The sequence below is a fragment of the Schistocerca americana genome, chromosome 11 (assembly GCF_021461395.2).
Source record: "Schistocerca americana isolate TAMUIC-IGC-003095 chromosome 11, iqSchAmer2.1, whole genome shotgun sequence".
NCBI classification, from domain to species: domain Eukaryota; kingdom Metazoa; phylum Arthropoda; class Insecta; order Orthoptera; family Acrididae; genus Schistocerca; species Schistocerca americana.
Window position 1 is genome coordinate 184260651 of NC_060129.1, and position 15633 is coordinate 184276283.

The following is a 15633-nucleotide window of genomic DNA, read 5'->3' on the forward strand; positions in this document are numbered from 1 at the left end:
TAAACTAAGCAGATGTTTAACATGTATTTGTGGTTAGAAAACAACGGGAGGTGGTGGATTCAGATCCCAGTAAAGGAACAAAATACTTTTTCTCGACAGTTCAGATTCTCATATTGCTATATTTGGATATGTAATGTATTACTGCACATAGTTAACAATCCTATTAGTTGCTAGGTTTGAATCATCAAACACAATGCGAAGCCATTTCAACATTCCAACATGCACACATACACACATGCTTACCTGTGGCTGAAATGATATTTAAGATCTTTCGTACTTAGTTAACAGAGACAATAGGTGCTCAGTTGGAATCCTGGATGGTAGTCTTAATACAAATGTTTTCGTCACTTAATTTCAAGTTGAAACTTAGTTTCCAAAAAGTCATTTATTGCAATAAACTTGAGTTTACAAGCTGCCATCTAATTATAACAGGTTTCGATATTCACATTATCGTGATATTAGTCTGATTGTGGACTCAGTGTTACAAATCAGTTGCTTCAAGTGGGGTCTTTTAGTAATCGTTTTGTAGAGTGAAATGCCCATATCGAAAAGAGATCAGAGGAACTGCAAGACAGTAACATTATGTGGGTGCATTCGTCGTTCCCCTACACTCTGTCAAGGAATATGGGACTTCATCATCATCATACAATTTAGGTGGAGTGGAATTCAGGCCGTTTGGATAGTTTTGATGGCGACAGCACCTGAGCTAACCTGTCCAGTAATTCTGTAATTATGTTTTGTGCAAGTATTGGGCGTTGTATGTACCTTCTGGCTGCACTTAGATTTGAACTACCTGTTGTACGGGGTTGAGCGACTGCCGTGGAAAGCTCGGATGGTACAACTGATTGTTATTAGCTTACTGGTAATTCATTTGTATTAACTGGAGCCCTATCCCCTGTGTGGATGGTCCCTCAGCAGTGCTGGCCATAGTGAGCCACCTCCACATCCCCACGAGGACACGCCTAGCCAGCTCACACCCTGCCTCTCTGTATGTGCAGTGCACCAGTCGTTACAGAGCTGAGGACCACCACTACCACCAGCACCACAACCACAACCACAACCACAACCAGAACCACCACCACCACCACCACCACCACCGCTGCCACCGCCACCTCTGCCAGCGCACCTCGCCAGACACCTGCTGCTGCGCGGCCCACGACTCCTCCACCTGATGAGGCCACTGTCTCTCAAATGCGGTGAGTTCCCTCAAAACACACACGCGCACACACACGCACGCGCGCGTGCACACAACATTATATGGTAGATAAGATATAAATACTGAAAAGCAAAGTGTAAATGCTCAGTCTAGACTTAATGAGGGTCAGCAAAGTGAACTGGGAATAAAATCAAAACATGCAATCAGAGGTGGTATCCCCACGACTAGATCATAGTACCATGGAAGAGAGGTTAGTTAAGAATAGGTTGGTAGGAAAAATAGTTATTGTCAACAGTTCAGTGTCTTATTCATAAAGACCAGCAAACAAATGCCAACAATAATTCAGACTGAGATTTTCACTCTGCAGCGGAGTGTGCGCTGATATGAAACTTCCTGGCACATTAAAACTGTCTGCTGGACCGAGATTCGAACTCGGGACCTTTTCCTTTCGTGGGCAAGTGCTCTACCAACTGAGCTACCCAAGCACGAGTCAAGCCCAGTCCTCACAACTTTACTTTTGCCAGTACCTCGGCTCGTACCCTCCAAACATTACAGAAGCTCTCCTGCAAACCTTGCAGAACTAGCACTCCTGAAAGAAAGGATATTGCGGAGACACGGCTTAGCCACAGCCTGGGGGATGTTTCCAGAATGAGAGTCGTGCTTGGGTAGCTCAATTGGTAGAGCACTTGCCCGCGAAAGGCAAAGGTCCCGAGTTCGAGTCTCGGTCCGGCACACAGTTTTAATCTGCCAGGAAGTTTCAATAATTCAGACAATGTCATGCCCAGAAAATTTAGTGATGGGGAGAGTATGAGTGCACTGAATGTGTAACACTGTCAGATGAGATAAATGTCTATTACTTTAGATGTATTGGAATGGTCTAGCAGAGGTCACACACACACACACACACATTTATGAGACCATTTTTGGTGCTTGTCAGGAATGAGAGAGGAGAAAGAACCCAATAATTTGCTATAGTTTCTGTTAGTAACCAAGAAATATACTCGGCAATCACCAAACAGAAGCAAACGCCAGCAGAGCCTCAGCTTGCCAGGGTGTGCACCACCTTGGTTGCCCCACTGTAGTCTGCTGTAACAGCCAGTCTCGGTAACCACAGACATGCAAAGGGGAAACTCTGCCTTCTGTTGACAATGTGTCTGTCTGTCTGAGCAGCAGAATTGCAGTGCCATGAGCTCCCAGAGTCCACAATTATTTATGACATGCATTCCTATCTCTGTCTTTCCCTACAGTTTTTAACCTCAGCAACCACCTCTAGTTCCACAGTGGTTATTCCCTGATGCCTTCAAATATAACTTACTCTGCTGACCCTTGTACTTGTCACAGTTTTCCACATATCACACTATCCTCACCTATTCTGCAGAGATGTTCGATAGTTCTTCTGTTACGAGTTCACCTAGTTTAAACATCCGTCAATAGCACCGCATTTACAATGCTCCGATTCCCCTCTTGTTTTTTCCATAATCCATGATTAATTTTTATGCAGTACTCTGCTCCAAGCATACATTCAGGTATGTCTAACACAAATTAAGGCATATCTTTGATATTAGTAACTTTGTTTTGCGGGGAATCTCCTGTTTTTCCATGCTACATTATTCCTTATAACAACCGTGCTTTGACCCTCAGTGTAAATTAGCATCACATGTACCAGAGTCTGTACAAGTGGTCTACTGTGTGGTCCTTAATTCTGTAAACTTTGCCACCAATGTTACTTCTGCCACACCCCAATACATTCCTCTTTCTTCCATTCATTAATCCTGATTTGGCACTCATTCAACTGTTTATTACATTCACCAATTCTGGTGATTCAGTCTGACTTTCGGTGAACACAGAAATATCACCAGTGAATTTTATCAATGATATCCTTTTCAACTTCAGTTTTAATTAAATTGCTATAAGTTTCTTCAGTTCCACCAATGATTCTTCAGTGTTCATCTGAACGTGTGTGGAGATTACCTGCATCCTTATCTTTAACAATCTTTAATTCAGAATACCAATTCTTGTTGATTATTGTACATATTCTATGTTACCTGCTGTTCAATATATCTTATATGTACCTTTTAAAAAAATTTCACACACTTTCATTATTTCATGCTGTCAAATGTCATGTAAAGATCTTCAAATCAAATAAAGATGCCTTGATTTTTCTTACACATTCCTTCCACTATCCCTGGATCCTTTACTCCAAATTTATCTTCCTCAAACAGATAATCACCTTTGTCTTCCATTCTTCTTCATGTTGTTGTTATTTTTTCAAAAAGCTCTATTCATGAGCTGTTTAGCTATTGCACTTACAAGTGCTTGCTTGCTTCTGTAGTATCTGGATGGTGTTTCTCTGGCATTCTGTTGCTATGACTCCTGTCTCACGGATTATGCAGACAAATGTGGATACTCGCTTGATTGCCGTTCATTATCACGTTGTCTAGAGCCTCGTAGAAGTTAAAATTCCCATTCCATTCCTGGGTACTTCGCTATCCTATTTATTTACACACTGAATTCTCATAACAGTTCTCTTAAAATTTAGTTCACTCATTATCATACCTGAATTGTGCTCCGAGTGCACATCTGTTGCTGGATACACCTTACAATTCAATACCTGATTCCAGAGTGTGTGTCTGGTTGTGATGTACTCCAGCTGGAAATGTCTTTACCAACTAAAGCTCTGCCTTCCTCCTGAAGAGCTGAAAATGCCAAGATACCGAAGCAGCCATACAAATGTCACAGAATACAGGGCACAGCCTTGCAGAAAGTCAGCCACCCACATGTGGTGGAATTGTGCAGGAGGGCCCCTCCAAAGGGACTGCTTTTAGCGGTAATGTGGCCAACCATAAAAGGCAATCAGTGCTAACCTTAAACCGCTGTGAGGAATTTTTGAGAAAGTTGTGACCACAATATAACCTAATGGGAACAGGACAAACAGACTGGGATTCGTTTCCAAAACACTCCAGCAGAGTATAACCAACACTTAACATTTGTGTGAGGAACAGATGTTCTCCAGCACAAAAGCAAGTCTTATTAATTACATATTAGTTATGTATTAATATCAGTCGCCAGCCTAATTAGGAATTCTTGTCAAACAATGTAATAAAGCAGAAGGCAGTGCTAAGGCTAACCTAACCTTCCTTGACACACACACACACACACACACACACACACACACACACCTGTTTCTTTATATCTGTTCACATTACACCAGAGCAACGTAACCTTGCAGATAAATGTAATACTAATTTGGAGGTCAAACAAATGGCCAATAAGATTGCAAACTGTAGCATATGCCTAACAACAACATGTACCTTGAATCAGGGCTTAATTTTGGCCACAATGCATTCTGGCACCTCCCAGAAACTCCCTTTCTTCTAATTCTCTCTTTTCTCCCCCCCCCCCCCCTTTTTTTAACAGTACAGTACCGGAGATTTGAAGTAGTACATGTGTGTTAAATCAAACCGTAACCGTAATTTTCCGCTGCACCAGCACAAGTGAACATGACAGTGGCTCGCCAACATGATGTGACGGGCAGGAGGTAGAGTGAGTGTGTGTGTGTGTGTGTGTGTGTGTGTGTGTGTGTGTGTACACGCACGTACAGTATACCCAAGATAAGTGGAGTATCATTCTAAAGTTGTGATTGTTGCATATTGCCTTTTGTATACGACTGCCAACAACCTCGGCAATGTAGTAGCAAGGAAACATCTCATGTTATGTGTGTTAATGAGAAATAATGTAAGCCATGTTTGAATGTGAACGTCTTTATAATGTGCTTTCACGAAATCATTTTATTCCATGTTGTAATTTACGTCACAGCTAAAAATCATATGTGCGAATGGAGCAAAAATGACTAAAAGTTGGCAGCCTTGCGACCCGATATGTCCCTTTGCCCACGGCACTCTTGACCTTTGTCTTTATCTGCCCGCACCCTCGTTAGAACATGGTTGACGCTATACAGTAGAGGGGAGCTCCCACAGCGGGCAAATTTGAACTCCCAATGCAGAACGGACGTGTATATGTTTGACCCTTAAGTCTGTCTGTCTGCCCCAACATAGTCCTCAAACGAAAGTTCCAATTTTAAAGCCGTTTTTTTATTAGAAAGCTGGTTTAATGGGGACGGTTCTTAGCTATATTTCTGAAAGTCTGTTCAGCCGTTTAAATGTCATCAGCTATATGAAGTAGAAATGTTTTCTGCCAGCATGCTCTCTTGAAATACATTACATAATCCATAAGAACTATATCACGTTATGTAGTACCAAACTGTAGAGCTCAAAAAGATGTACCTAAATAAAAGATTAAGGTTGAAGAATAATGATGATTTTTGTCTTCTGAAGTCAGCTGTTTAAACACCCACAAAGCAGAAAAATTGAGTGTGACTCAACTGTGAAAGACAAACATATGCTCTTGCTGACTTTTTGTGGTTCTTTTTGAGGTCTACAATTCATTAAAAAAATCAAATGATTTTGCTCTAATAGTGTAAGGAGCACGACGGCAGCCCAGTTTCTTGCGACTTGACTTACAATTATAGCCACAGCTTATTTCTTGTGCTACCTAAAGTAGCTAAATATATAATAATAGATAGTAAATGAATATATCTGTGAGTTAAAGAAAGAAACAAGTAAATCCCATAAGTGGTTCTCGCATTACAGTTGCCTGTCTGTATGTCTATGTGAATTCAGTCTTTTTAGTCCACGATTCAGACAGGTCGTGTCTATGGCTTTTTCAATTTGAATCAGTTTAGCTTGTTAGCCATCGCTGCCTCACAGAGAAGCCAACAAACAATCCAACAGGCACTTCAGGAATTCACGTTCAACAATATTACTCAATCACTCTCTGTACGTCAATCGCTTGCAGTGCAGTTGTTCTGCTCAGAACCGACAGCATTGTTTTGGTTTGTTCGTAGTGTTTATTTACACATTGTGACTCAGTGGACAGGAGAGTTTAATAGTAATGTATATCTCTACAAAAATTAGTGACTTCTTTAAACCTAAAAGACAAAACGTTAGTGAGGGCAATGAAAACCACAGTTTAGATGTAGAATCCATGACGTCAGCTGTGGCTGGAGAAGATGCAAACAACAAAGCAGACAATCCTTCTCCTATGTCATTGTTGCAAAATGAAAATTTCTATAAGTTGGTGGATATGGATACAGACAAAACATCTACAGACTGTATTGATAATTGTAATGATGATGAAAAGCCAGATTGTCGGTCTGTCGAACAATGTACAGATTATAAAGCTAAAAACCCGTGGTTGATTATTAAAAAAAGGCCAAGTTTGTAGATATACACTAGGTGCTGAAAAAACAAAACGGTTAAAACTGAGTGAGCAATGGCTTTTAGGAACTGTAAGCTCATGTGGGACATGATCAAATAACGTCTCTTAGGAAAAAACTGTTTGATCACTGCACATTTGAAGCTCACGGTTTAGCAAACAAAATCCAGACTACGCAGAAAAATATCACATTCAGAACTCCGTCGCTTCCACAGTAAAGGAACAACAAGTTGTTACTGAGCGTATTTTTGGACAGCTTATAAGCAAGCAAAGTTAAATAGACTGTTTAATGAGTTTCAGACAGAAATTGATCTCCAAATTAAAATTGGTTTGGATATGGGCCGAATACTATGTTCAAATGTTGCTTGATCTAATATAGTGATTCATATTTCTGACCAGATGACATCAGACCTAATAAATAAATTAATAAAAAGTGACTCCAAATTTTCACTTCTTTTGGATAAAGCCACTTCACTTTCACACAAAAAAGCTTTGATTGTCTAGTTCAGAACATTGTTAAAAGGGAAAACGCCATGACAATTTCTTTGCGACTTTTTGAGCTAAATGACACAACAGCATCTGATATCTTGAAAGAACTTTTAAAGCAGTTAGAATCACTAGGACTAGGCTGTGAGTTTTTGAAAGACCATTTAATCGCTTTGACTTGCGATGGAGCTTCTGTCGTGTTAGGAAAAAAGTCTGACCTTGCAAAGCTGATGTTTCCAAACTTATTCATCTGGCATTGTTTGAATCATCGTTCAGAACTCACCATGCATGACACGATAGAAGAAGTGGTGGGAATTAATCACTTTAAAATATTCATGGATAAAGTTAGCAATATCTTCAGCTGCTCCCCGAAAAACAGCAGTGAGTTGGCAGTTGCTGCTAAAGGTTTGGAGCTAGAAATTTAAAAATTGGTCATGTGTTTTGACACTCGTTGGGTGGCCTCCAGTTTATTGGCAGTAAAAGCTGTGTGGAAAGATTGCAGGGCTCTGTACAGTCATTTTTTAGAAGTATCAGAGGACACGAAACGAGACTCAAAACAACAGTCTTCTTACAAAGGGCTTTGTAATACATTGTCATCTACAACTTTCGTCTCCAACCTAGCTGTAATCTCTGATGCCTTAGAAGAGTTGGCCGATCTATCCCTACAGCTTCAAAGATCAAGTGTTAACCTTGCTCAAGCTCACGACGACATCACACTTTTATTAAAAGTGTTTGAAAGTCTGTTTGATGCAATGGGACAACATGCAAATGTAGCTAACATTGCACTGGAAAATATGAACTTTCACTGTGTTAAACTTTCTCAAAGAACAATTATTTCTAAGATTCCTGATGAACAGTTTAATCGCAGCTTGGCAAATAATTTGTGATCCAGGTTGCTATCAACAGTGAATGCATTTGAAAGCTACGATGATGATATGAACTACATGAAGGCCATTCACCTGAAATTGTGGCCTAAAAACATATCGATCACTTATGGAGAAAATGAGATTTTTCGAATTTGTGAGGGGGAGGGGGAGGGGGAGGGGGTTTTAACTTTATCTTGCATTGTTATCAACTCAGGCGCGACGCAACGATCAGCTGCTATGGTACAAAATGCTCACAGAATTGACATTGCGTGAAGACGTGGGAAATCGAAATTGTAGTAGACCCAGATGGAGCAGGAATATCTTAGTCATTAACTGCTAAATGCCTTGTTGATGAATACTGAACACACGTTCATAGAGCAGCTACAAAGAAACTGTTTGAACGTTGTGGCTGGCAGCATTTGAAAACGTGATGTCGTGAGTATGACTTGGTGCCAATACGTGTGAAGCAGAACTATGGAGCAAAGTGACACTGGTACGGCAGGTGGTGGAACCTTGTGGTGTTATGTTTTTGATTATAAGATATTATGGTTTAAAAACCTGAATTTCAGAACTGTATTTAAGAAAGAATTTCTCATTGTAAGTCTTATCACAAGTCTCTCTCCGTGGTCAGTGTGGGGAGTGATAGAAGGGGGCGCCTTACGGCACCTAAAAGTTTAAAAGTTAAGCCCTGCCTTGAATGAACTAGATGCAGCAGTTAATAGAACCAGTCACCAACACACATGATACTAATAGCAATACTAAACAGGGCAAAGCATGAAATGATTGATTTAAATCAGGAGGTCTATTATGATCCTACCATATAACATCATTGCTAGTACACGGTCTCTATACCTTTACGTTACCCAGCTTACATTTGAGTAGCTAATGCAGTAAATATTTCTTTATTGGGCAACGTTTGAAGCAATTAAACAGAATGCAAATCTAACTACACTGGCTGTGGAGGTACCTTTGCTTTGCTTCATTAACTAACTAGTTCAGTACATGAGGGCCTCAAAGTTTCATGGTTTGAACAGCCATGCTCATTAACAAATCTTCACAAGTGTGTATGGAAAATGGTGAGTATTCTCATCAATAATTATTCATTAAGCGAAGCACAACAAACTATAACTCTTCAAATAACAAATGTGCTTTGAAAAGTAGTCTTTTAACCTTCTCAAAATATAGTTGGGTGGGCAAATGCCAACACCATTAAATTCAAGTTCAAACACCTTCTCATGGAATGAACAGTAATAAAACTTTGTAATTCTGATCAAAGTGCATAAATGCAACAATTAATAATCTTTTTCACTTCTAATTAGTATTATTATTATTATTATTATTATTATTATTATTATTATTATTCTTTTAACTAACAACTTTACTATTTTTGGACAGCTTTTAAGTAAGCCAAAGTATTTAAGAAAAGTAATGCAGATCGATTTAAAAATGCACTGGAAGTGGTGTATTTCTCAAATTATTAAACTGAACTTGAAACACAATAACTCCACACATTAGAAAGCAATCACAACTATTTTTACGGCTGCTGAATAGTCTTTTCATAATAAATTAGCTCACTCGGAATTAAATTCACTAGGATAGGATTCCTGGTGAGGTTTGTGATTTGGGATAATCACAGGTGCAAGATAGAGCTTTTAGCAATACCGTGATTATTATTAAAATCAACCAAATTTCACAAATACCTGGTCCATTTACAGAGTGCCAAATATAAACATTTTGCTGGAAGGCTGGTGGCACTGCCACTGGTGGCATGATTTGCAGTGGCTGTTAACATGGCAGCGATGTAGTCATCGCAGTACTGTTGGCCTTGCCCTGTTATAGACCTTCTGAATTATATTTTTGCAGGGCCAAAAACAATGCCTTTATACATGGTATCACCAAATGCAGCATCTGAGGTCCATATGTAACACTCTTAAGTTCCTCTGCCTCAATACTCCAAAAATATGAACTACAATGTTCTGCTACTGCTAGCGAGATATTAACCACAGCACTGCTCAAGCCAGACTCCTTAGCCGTCGCAAGGGACGAGTTGCCGCTTGCGTGAACGACACCTTTTCCATTCTGCCAGGCTACTTCTGTAGCTGCAGGGATTCCCCACATTTTTTACATTCAACCCTGCATTCCCTAACTATGGACCAAGTCATTTACAGTACATTATATAATAATCATTCCGGGAGTTATTTTCATTCATAAGCATAAATTGAACATTGTTCAAAAAGTTCACATAACTGAAATATGTATACATTGTCTAAGAATTTCCGTGACAGGTAAAACACTCTGCATATGACAGATACAGCACTCTACATAAGCAACTCTACAAATAGAAATATCAATACAAAGTAGGTCAAAAATGGATGTTACATATGCCCCATGGTTCACTGAAGATTCCTGCTACGCAAACATCAATAACACCTTAATGGTGCCACGCAGTCGAAAATAATAATCACTTCATCCAGAGTTGAGCATGAAAAGAATACATTGCAAAACACATTAAAACACTATACACTCTATACACGTAATTACCAAAACAAGACATAAGCAACATTATTCAATTATTTACACCTGTCACATCTCTCATTTTGTGAAACAGTAAGTTGAGTAGTAAGCAAAATTTATCTGTATTGCCAAGAATATTGAGTAGCATTTTGTAAGCATTGAGAAATGTAGGTATACACATAAAAGTATACCCCCTACAAATATCACAAGCAATTTGACATTGTACATGCAACACATCCTATAGCATGATTTTGAATTTACGAAGGAGGAAACTATCAATGCTGATTCTAATAATAGTAGTCCATTCTTTGATATTTACATAAACAAACATATTTAAACTGAACCTACTATTCTTTTCTTACTGCCTTTATTTGAAACACAGTCCCTCTTTGAAAACTGTAGCAAAACACATACAACACTAACAGATATGAAAATAAAATGATTTTGCTACCTGCAATGGCATCTTGCACTGCATTTGACAACATTAACAAATTACATATCACATTAATCAATTGGCTGCCCATTTTGGGTTTTGGCAGTCTATTATAAACAGTTTTTTTTCCCCACTTTGGCAAGTCTTCTATGCTGCCCATTCTGTATTTAAGGCATTCCACATTTCTTTTCAGTTTGGCAACATTTGCTTGTAGCCCTTTCAGTACAGGGTTTTACATATTTTACAACAGGTTTTAGAATCTGAAACTTCTAAGATAGTAACAGCAATTTTACATAGGTAACAACATTTTTATAGGAACATAAATTACAGTTAAATACAGTATGGTAGCTTCATAAGATAGATACATTTCATCTACAGCATAATACACATTTTTAGTCTGGTATGATTTCTTCATTTATTCATTCCTAGGTACATACAGTTTGAGATCCACTACATTATGGACATCAAGGAGCTTCTTCGACTCTGGGTAGATTAAATAGTAGGCATTGTTGTGAGGTGTGTCTTGTACTGTGAATGGCCCATTATATATACATAAATTTAGAAATTTCGTGGTTAAGTTCACCTGATTATTCATGGGTCTTCAGAAGAACATAGTCTCCAGTTTTGAACATGGAAAACTTCAGGTTGCTCATTTTAGATCTCGTTTTGGCTTTGTTTTTTCTTTTACCAATTCTTTCTTCTGGGCTAATCCCAAATCTGTAAACGGTGGGAACTCTAGTTTTTCCTCATTTAAACATTTGCTCTTAGTACTGAGCAGAGTTTCCCCAGGTGTGAACTCAGTAAACCCATGAGGCAACGTCTTCATTAATATATTTAGTTTCTACACCATTCTGCTCCATTCCATCTTTCCAGGTTTTGAAATTAAATTGGGGCCATTATTGGGCAGTACTGCACTGGGTTTTCCAATGGTTCTCAAATACTGAATCATCCTATCGAATACTGACATTGCTGTCACCTTTTTCAGGAGATACAATTTTATAAATGTAGAAAATACTTCCGAAATCACTAAAAAACATTTACAATTACCAGAAGTTGTGGGGAGGGGTCCATACAGGTCCACAGACTGTAAATCCATGGTATCTTTAGGTAACGTGTTCTGCATTGGGCCTTGATTAGTTCTATTGGTTACCTTAGCTATCTGGCAGATGTCACAAGACCTAATACGTTCAGTTACCTTTCGACTCGTACTATTGGCAATCACTATAACACTAGCCAATTTATCTAGACACTCCTTTGGCCCAATGCTAGTGAAAATAATCTGACATCTGTATCAAATTGGGTAGGCCAACACACCATCCATTCTTCAGTAATGAAGCCTTTCCTCTTATACAAGATACTTTTAAAAATCAAAATTTACTTATACAGATTTCCAATTTGGTTGCTCATTTTGATGATATCGCATGGTTTTGCAAATCTGTTCAGATTCATTTTTGCCTGATCTTCTTCATGTAATTAATTTGGAAAGTTCCATCTCCATTGCATTCCTTGGGTACATCAGTACCATTGGGACAATTCATTGCCACATAATTTTTTGTACCCTTTACATAGCAGATTTCATAATGAAATTGTTCCAGGTATTAAGCCCATTGGGTGAGCCTGCCATTTAGAAGGCAACAACCTTTAAGGAATGTTTGAGCTTTGTGGTCAATGTGTGAAGATCGTAAAACCCCACCAACCTATAAATTTCTTTAGGTCCCATAATATGGCCAAGGCTATCTCCTCTGATATGGTATGGTTCCTTTTGTTTCCTGTCAATGCCCTGCTGGCAAAAGCTATAGTTCTATGTGCTAAATTTCCTGTACCATTTATCTCCTGGAAAATTTCAATACCAATCCCATAGGTGCTACTGTCAGTATTCATATTGAAAGTCTCTGACAGTACTGGGTGATGTAAAACATTATCATGTCAAAGTTTAATCTTTAAAGATTCACAATCCTGCCGACTCTGATCTGTCCAAACAAAAGCACTAAATCTTCTTATAGATTGTTCAAGTGTGGATTGTTGAAGGGTTTCCCCTTAACAAATTTTCTGTAAAATCCACACCAACCTAAAAAGGCTTACACCTGTTTCCTATTTTTTGGTGGGGGAAATTTTTCTAAGGCACGTAGCTTTCTCCAGGTCCTTATTAATGCTGGTAGTAGTAATTACACGGCTCAAGAATTTAATTTCTAATTTTACAAGTTCACATTTCTATAATTTTAAAGTGATGCCTCCTGCTTGAAGAGCAACAATTTGGAGCTTTTTTTGCCAGTTTTCATTGTAGATAAATAAATCATCTACATAGATAGTTAACCTGGAACTCAACTCCTCTCCTAACACAGTCCAGAGCTCTAATAAACACTGCCAGAGAGGTATTCAGTCCAAATGGAACTACTTTGTATCGATAACATTTCCCAGTAAACAGGATTGCTTTATATTCATGCAATTCTAGACTTAATGGGATTTGCCAATAGCCAGCAGTCATGTGGAAACTGGTTAAATACCTCATTATGAAATTTTTGCAACATTTTGTCCAGATTTTCAGGCCTGTGCACCTCTCTTTTTACTTTGTTTAGAGTTTGTGCATCAATGGCCACATGTACTCCTCCATCCTTGTTTACAATGATAAGTGGACTGATATATTCGCTGTTACTGTGTTATATCACTCCTCATTCCATAATCTTATCTGTTTCATTCTGTACGGCCTGGTTTTTAGAAAAAGGTACCGAATACGGTTCCACAAAGAATGGATCTAGAGTTGCAATACAGTATCCAAAATTTTGAGCCAGTCCGGGTTAGCCGAAAATGATCTACTGTTGCTTTCTAAGATAGTAATAAATTCCGCTTTCTCAGAGCCGGCCAGAAATTCTGCACGCATGCGGTGCTCCTGCACATGTGCAACTTCCGGGTCACAGCGTGCATGCCGCAGCCGCCAGCGTTCATATAGTGCACGTTTCTATGCACAGATGTCGCTTTATCCACTTGCTGGGGTACTCTGTACCAGTGCATTCTAGTGCTCTTTCCACAGCATGCAAGCCAACCATGGGGAGGTATTTTGCGTATTAAAACATTTAAAATACCGTCACAGTCTACTCATTGAGACGTCTACTTTTACGTTACCAGTTTAACCCAGTAAGACAAGTAATACAGTTAACAACCGTGGGTTTTTATTAAGGCAGCTTGACTGACGGCACGCAAATACGTGTAATGTTTTTGATCTAGTATTTAAGAAAGAGAGCAGTCAGTGACTTCCAGCGAACCTTATTCATGATTTCAAATAACATTAAACTAATGCAAGGTTTCCTATAACTAATTCTCGGTGCCCTCAGTTACACCCACATAATTTCTGTCTCACTGACCTCTGAACAGAATGATAACCGCAGACCTCTCGATCACCTGCTATTTCAATACTATTATCAGTTCCGTCTAAAATCTGCATAATAACAGACAATTAGATGAAGGTTATTGTTTATCGACTTTAGCTGAGCGTAGCCCTTCACACATTAAAAAAACCCTAAATGTAAGTATACATTGGAACAATCGGTTTAATGAGCAATTTTCCTGATAATAGTGTACCATGGAGCAGAATGATGCAATAATGCACAGTTAGTAAACAATAATTTTTAATTATGAAAGGAATAAATCCAAACACGTTTATCACTGGTCATGAGGAATGATATAGTTAATATCGGGCGTAAAGGATTAGCTCATTGACGAACGCAAGCAGTTGTGTAGATTTTCATAACTTATGCTTGACAGAAACCTTGATTTATTCATTTTCATCACCCAGAAAAACCTTTCACAAACATATGTCAACCCAAACATGGACATAAGTCTCGCGGCATCTTTGTGCAGGCGTGGAAATTCTTGTTGTGAAAAATTTTCGTAGAATTCTTTTGAACTTCCCACTTCAAAGAACTTGTCCTTCAGTCTTGTATTGCACTGTAGGTCGATCAGTTCCCTCTGTAGAACATTCGGAGCATCTTCAACTGACAACGAGAACGGTTGAGCAAAGAGGCCAATGGCAGGAGACAAACTCGTATCATCTGCAAATTGTGCTCGAAATTGTTCCTTAATTTTTACAATTATTGATATGTATTCTTGAAATCTAGCACTTTCATGGACCAGTCCAAGAGTCGGGAAATGTGCAGTGTTTTCTGTCATTAGCTGGCGCTCCCAAAGCGCAAGCTTCCTTTCAAAGGCATTTACTTTTTCCAACATGTCAGAAATTATTTTCACCTTGCAAACTGATGTTCAGGCTGTTCATGTGAGACGTAATGTCCACAAGAAATGCAAGGTCTGATATCCAACAAGGGTCTTCCAACATAGGTCCACTTTTTCCCTTCTCATGTAAGAATGTTACTATGACCAAACGTAAATCAAAAAATATTTTCAGCATTTTACCTCAACTGATCCAGCCTACTTCAGTATAGTAAGCTATGTCGCCGTACTCCGCTCCTAATTCCTCCAAGAACCGCCGAAACTGGTGATGCTTATGCCCATGTGTCTACAGGTAGTTTATAATATGCACAATAATTTGCATGACGTTTGCTAACATTACTGATTTTGCACAAAGTGCCTCTCGATGCAGAATGCAGTGAATTTCATACGTCCCATTTGTGCGCCCTAGCTTTTGGCGCATCCGTGCTATGAGTCCTCTCCGATGGCCTTGCATTGATGGTGCTCCATCTGTGGTCACTGAGACTCACAGATTTCAATCCATACCGACACCATCAATCGCTTGGAGTAAGTCCGCACCTGTAGTAGTCCCTTTCAAAGGTACTAAGTCCAAAACGTCCTCTGTTACACAAAGTGCGTTATCGACACCTCGTATGTATATCACAACTTGGGCTGTATCTGTAAGATCTGTTGCTTCATCGAGCATAACAGAGAAAGCAACAAAG

The 15633-nt window shown here is 39.0% G+C and overlaps 1 protein-coding gene across 1 annotated transcript in view; it reads left to right on the top strand.

The window, feature by feature from the left end:
• Positions 1-15633, top strand: part of LOC124553525 (ankyrin repeat, PH and SEC7 domain containing protein secG-like) — a 48800-nt gene that overhangs the window by 7315 nt on the left and 25852 nt on the right. The window contains exon 2 of the mRNA XM_047127375.1: positions 999-1196. Coding sequence (XP_046983331.1) covers positions 999-1196 — 198 coding nt within the window. The remainder of the gene's footprint in view (positions 1-998; positions 1197-15633) is intronic.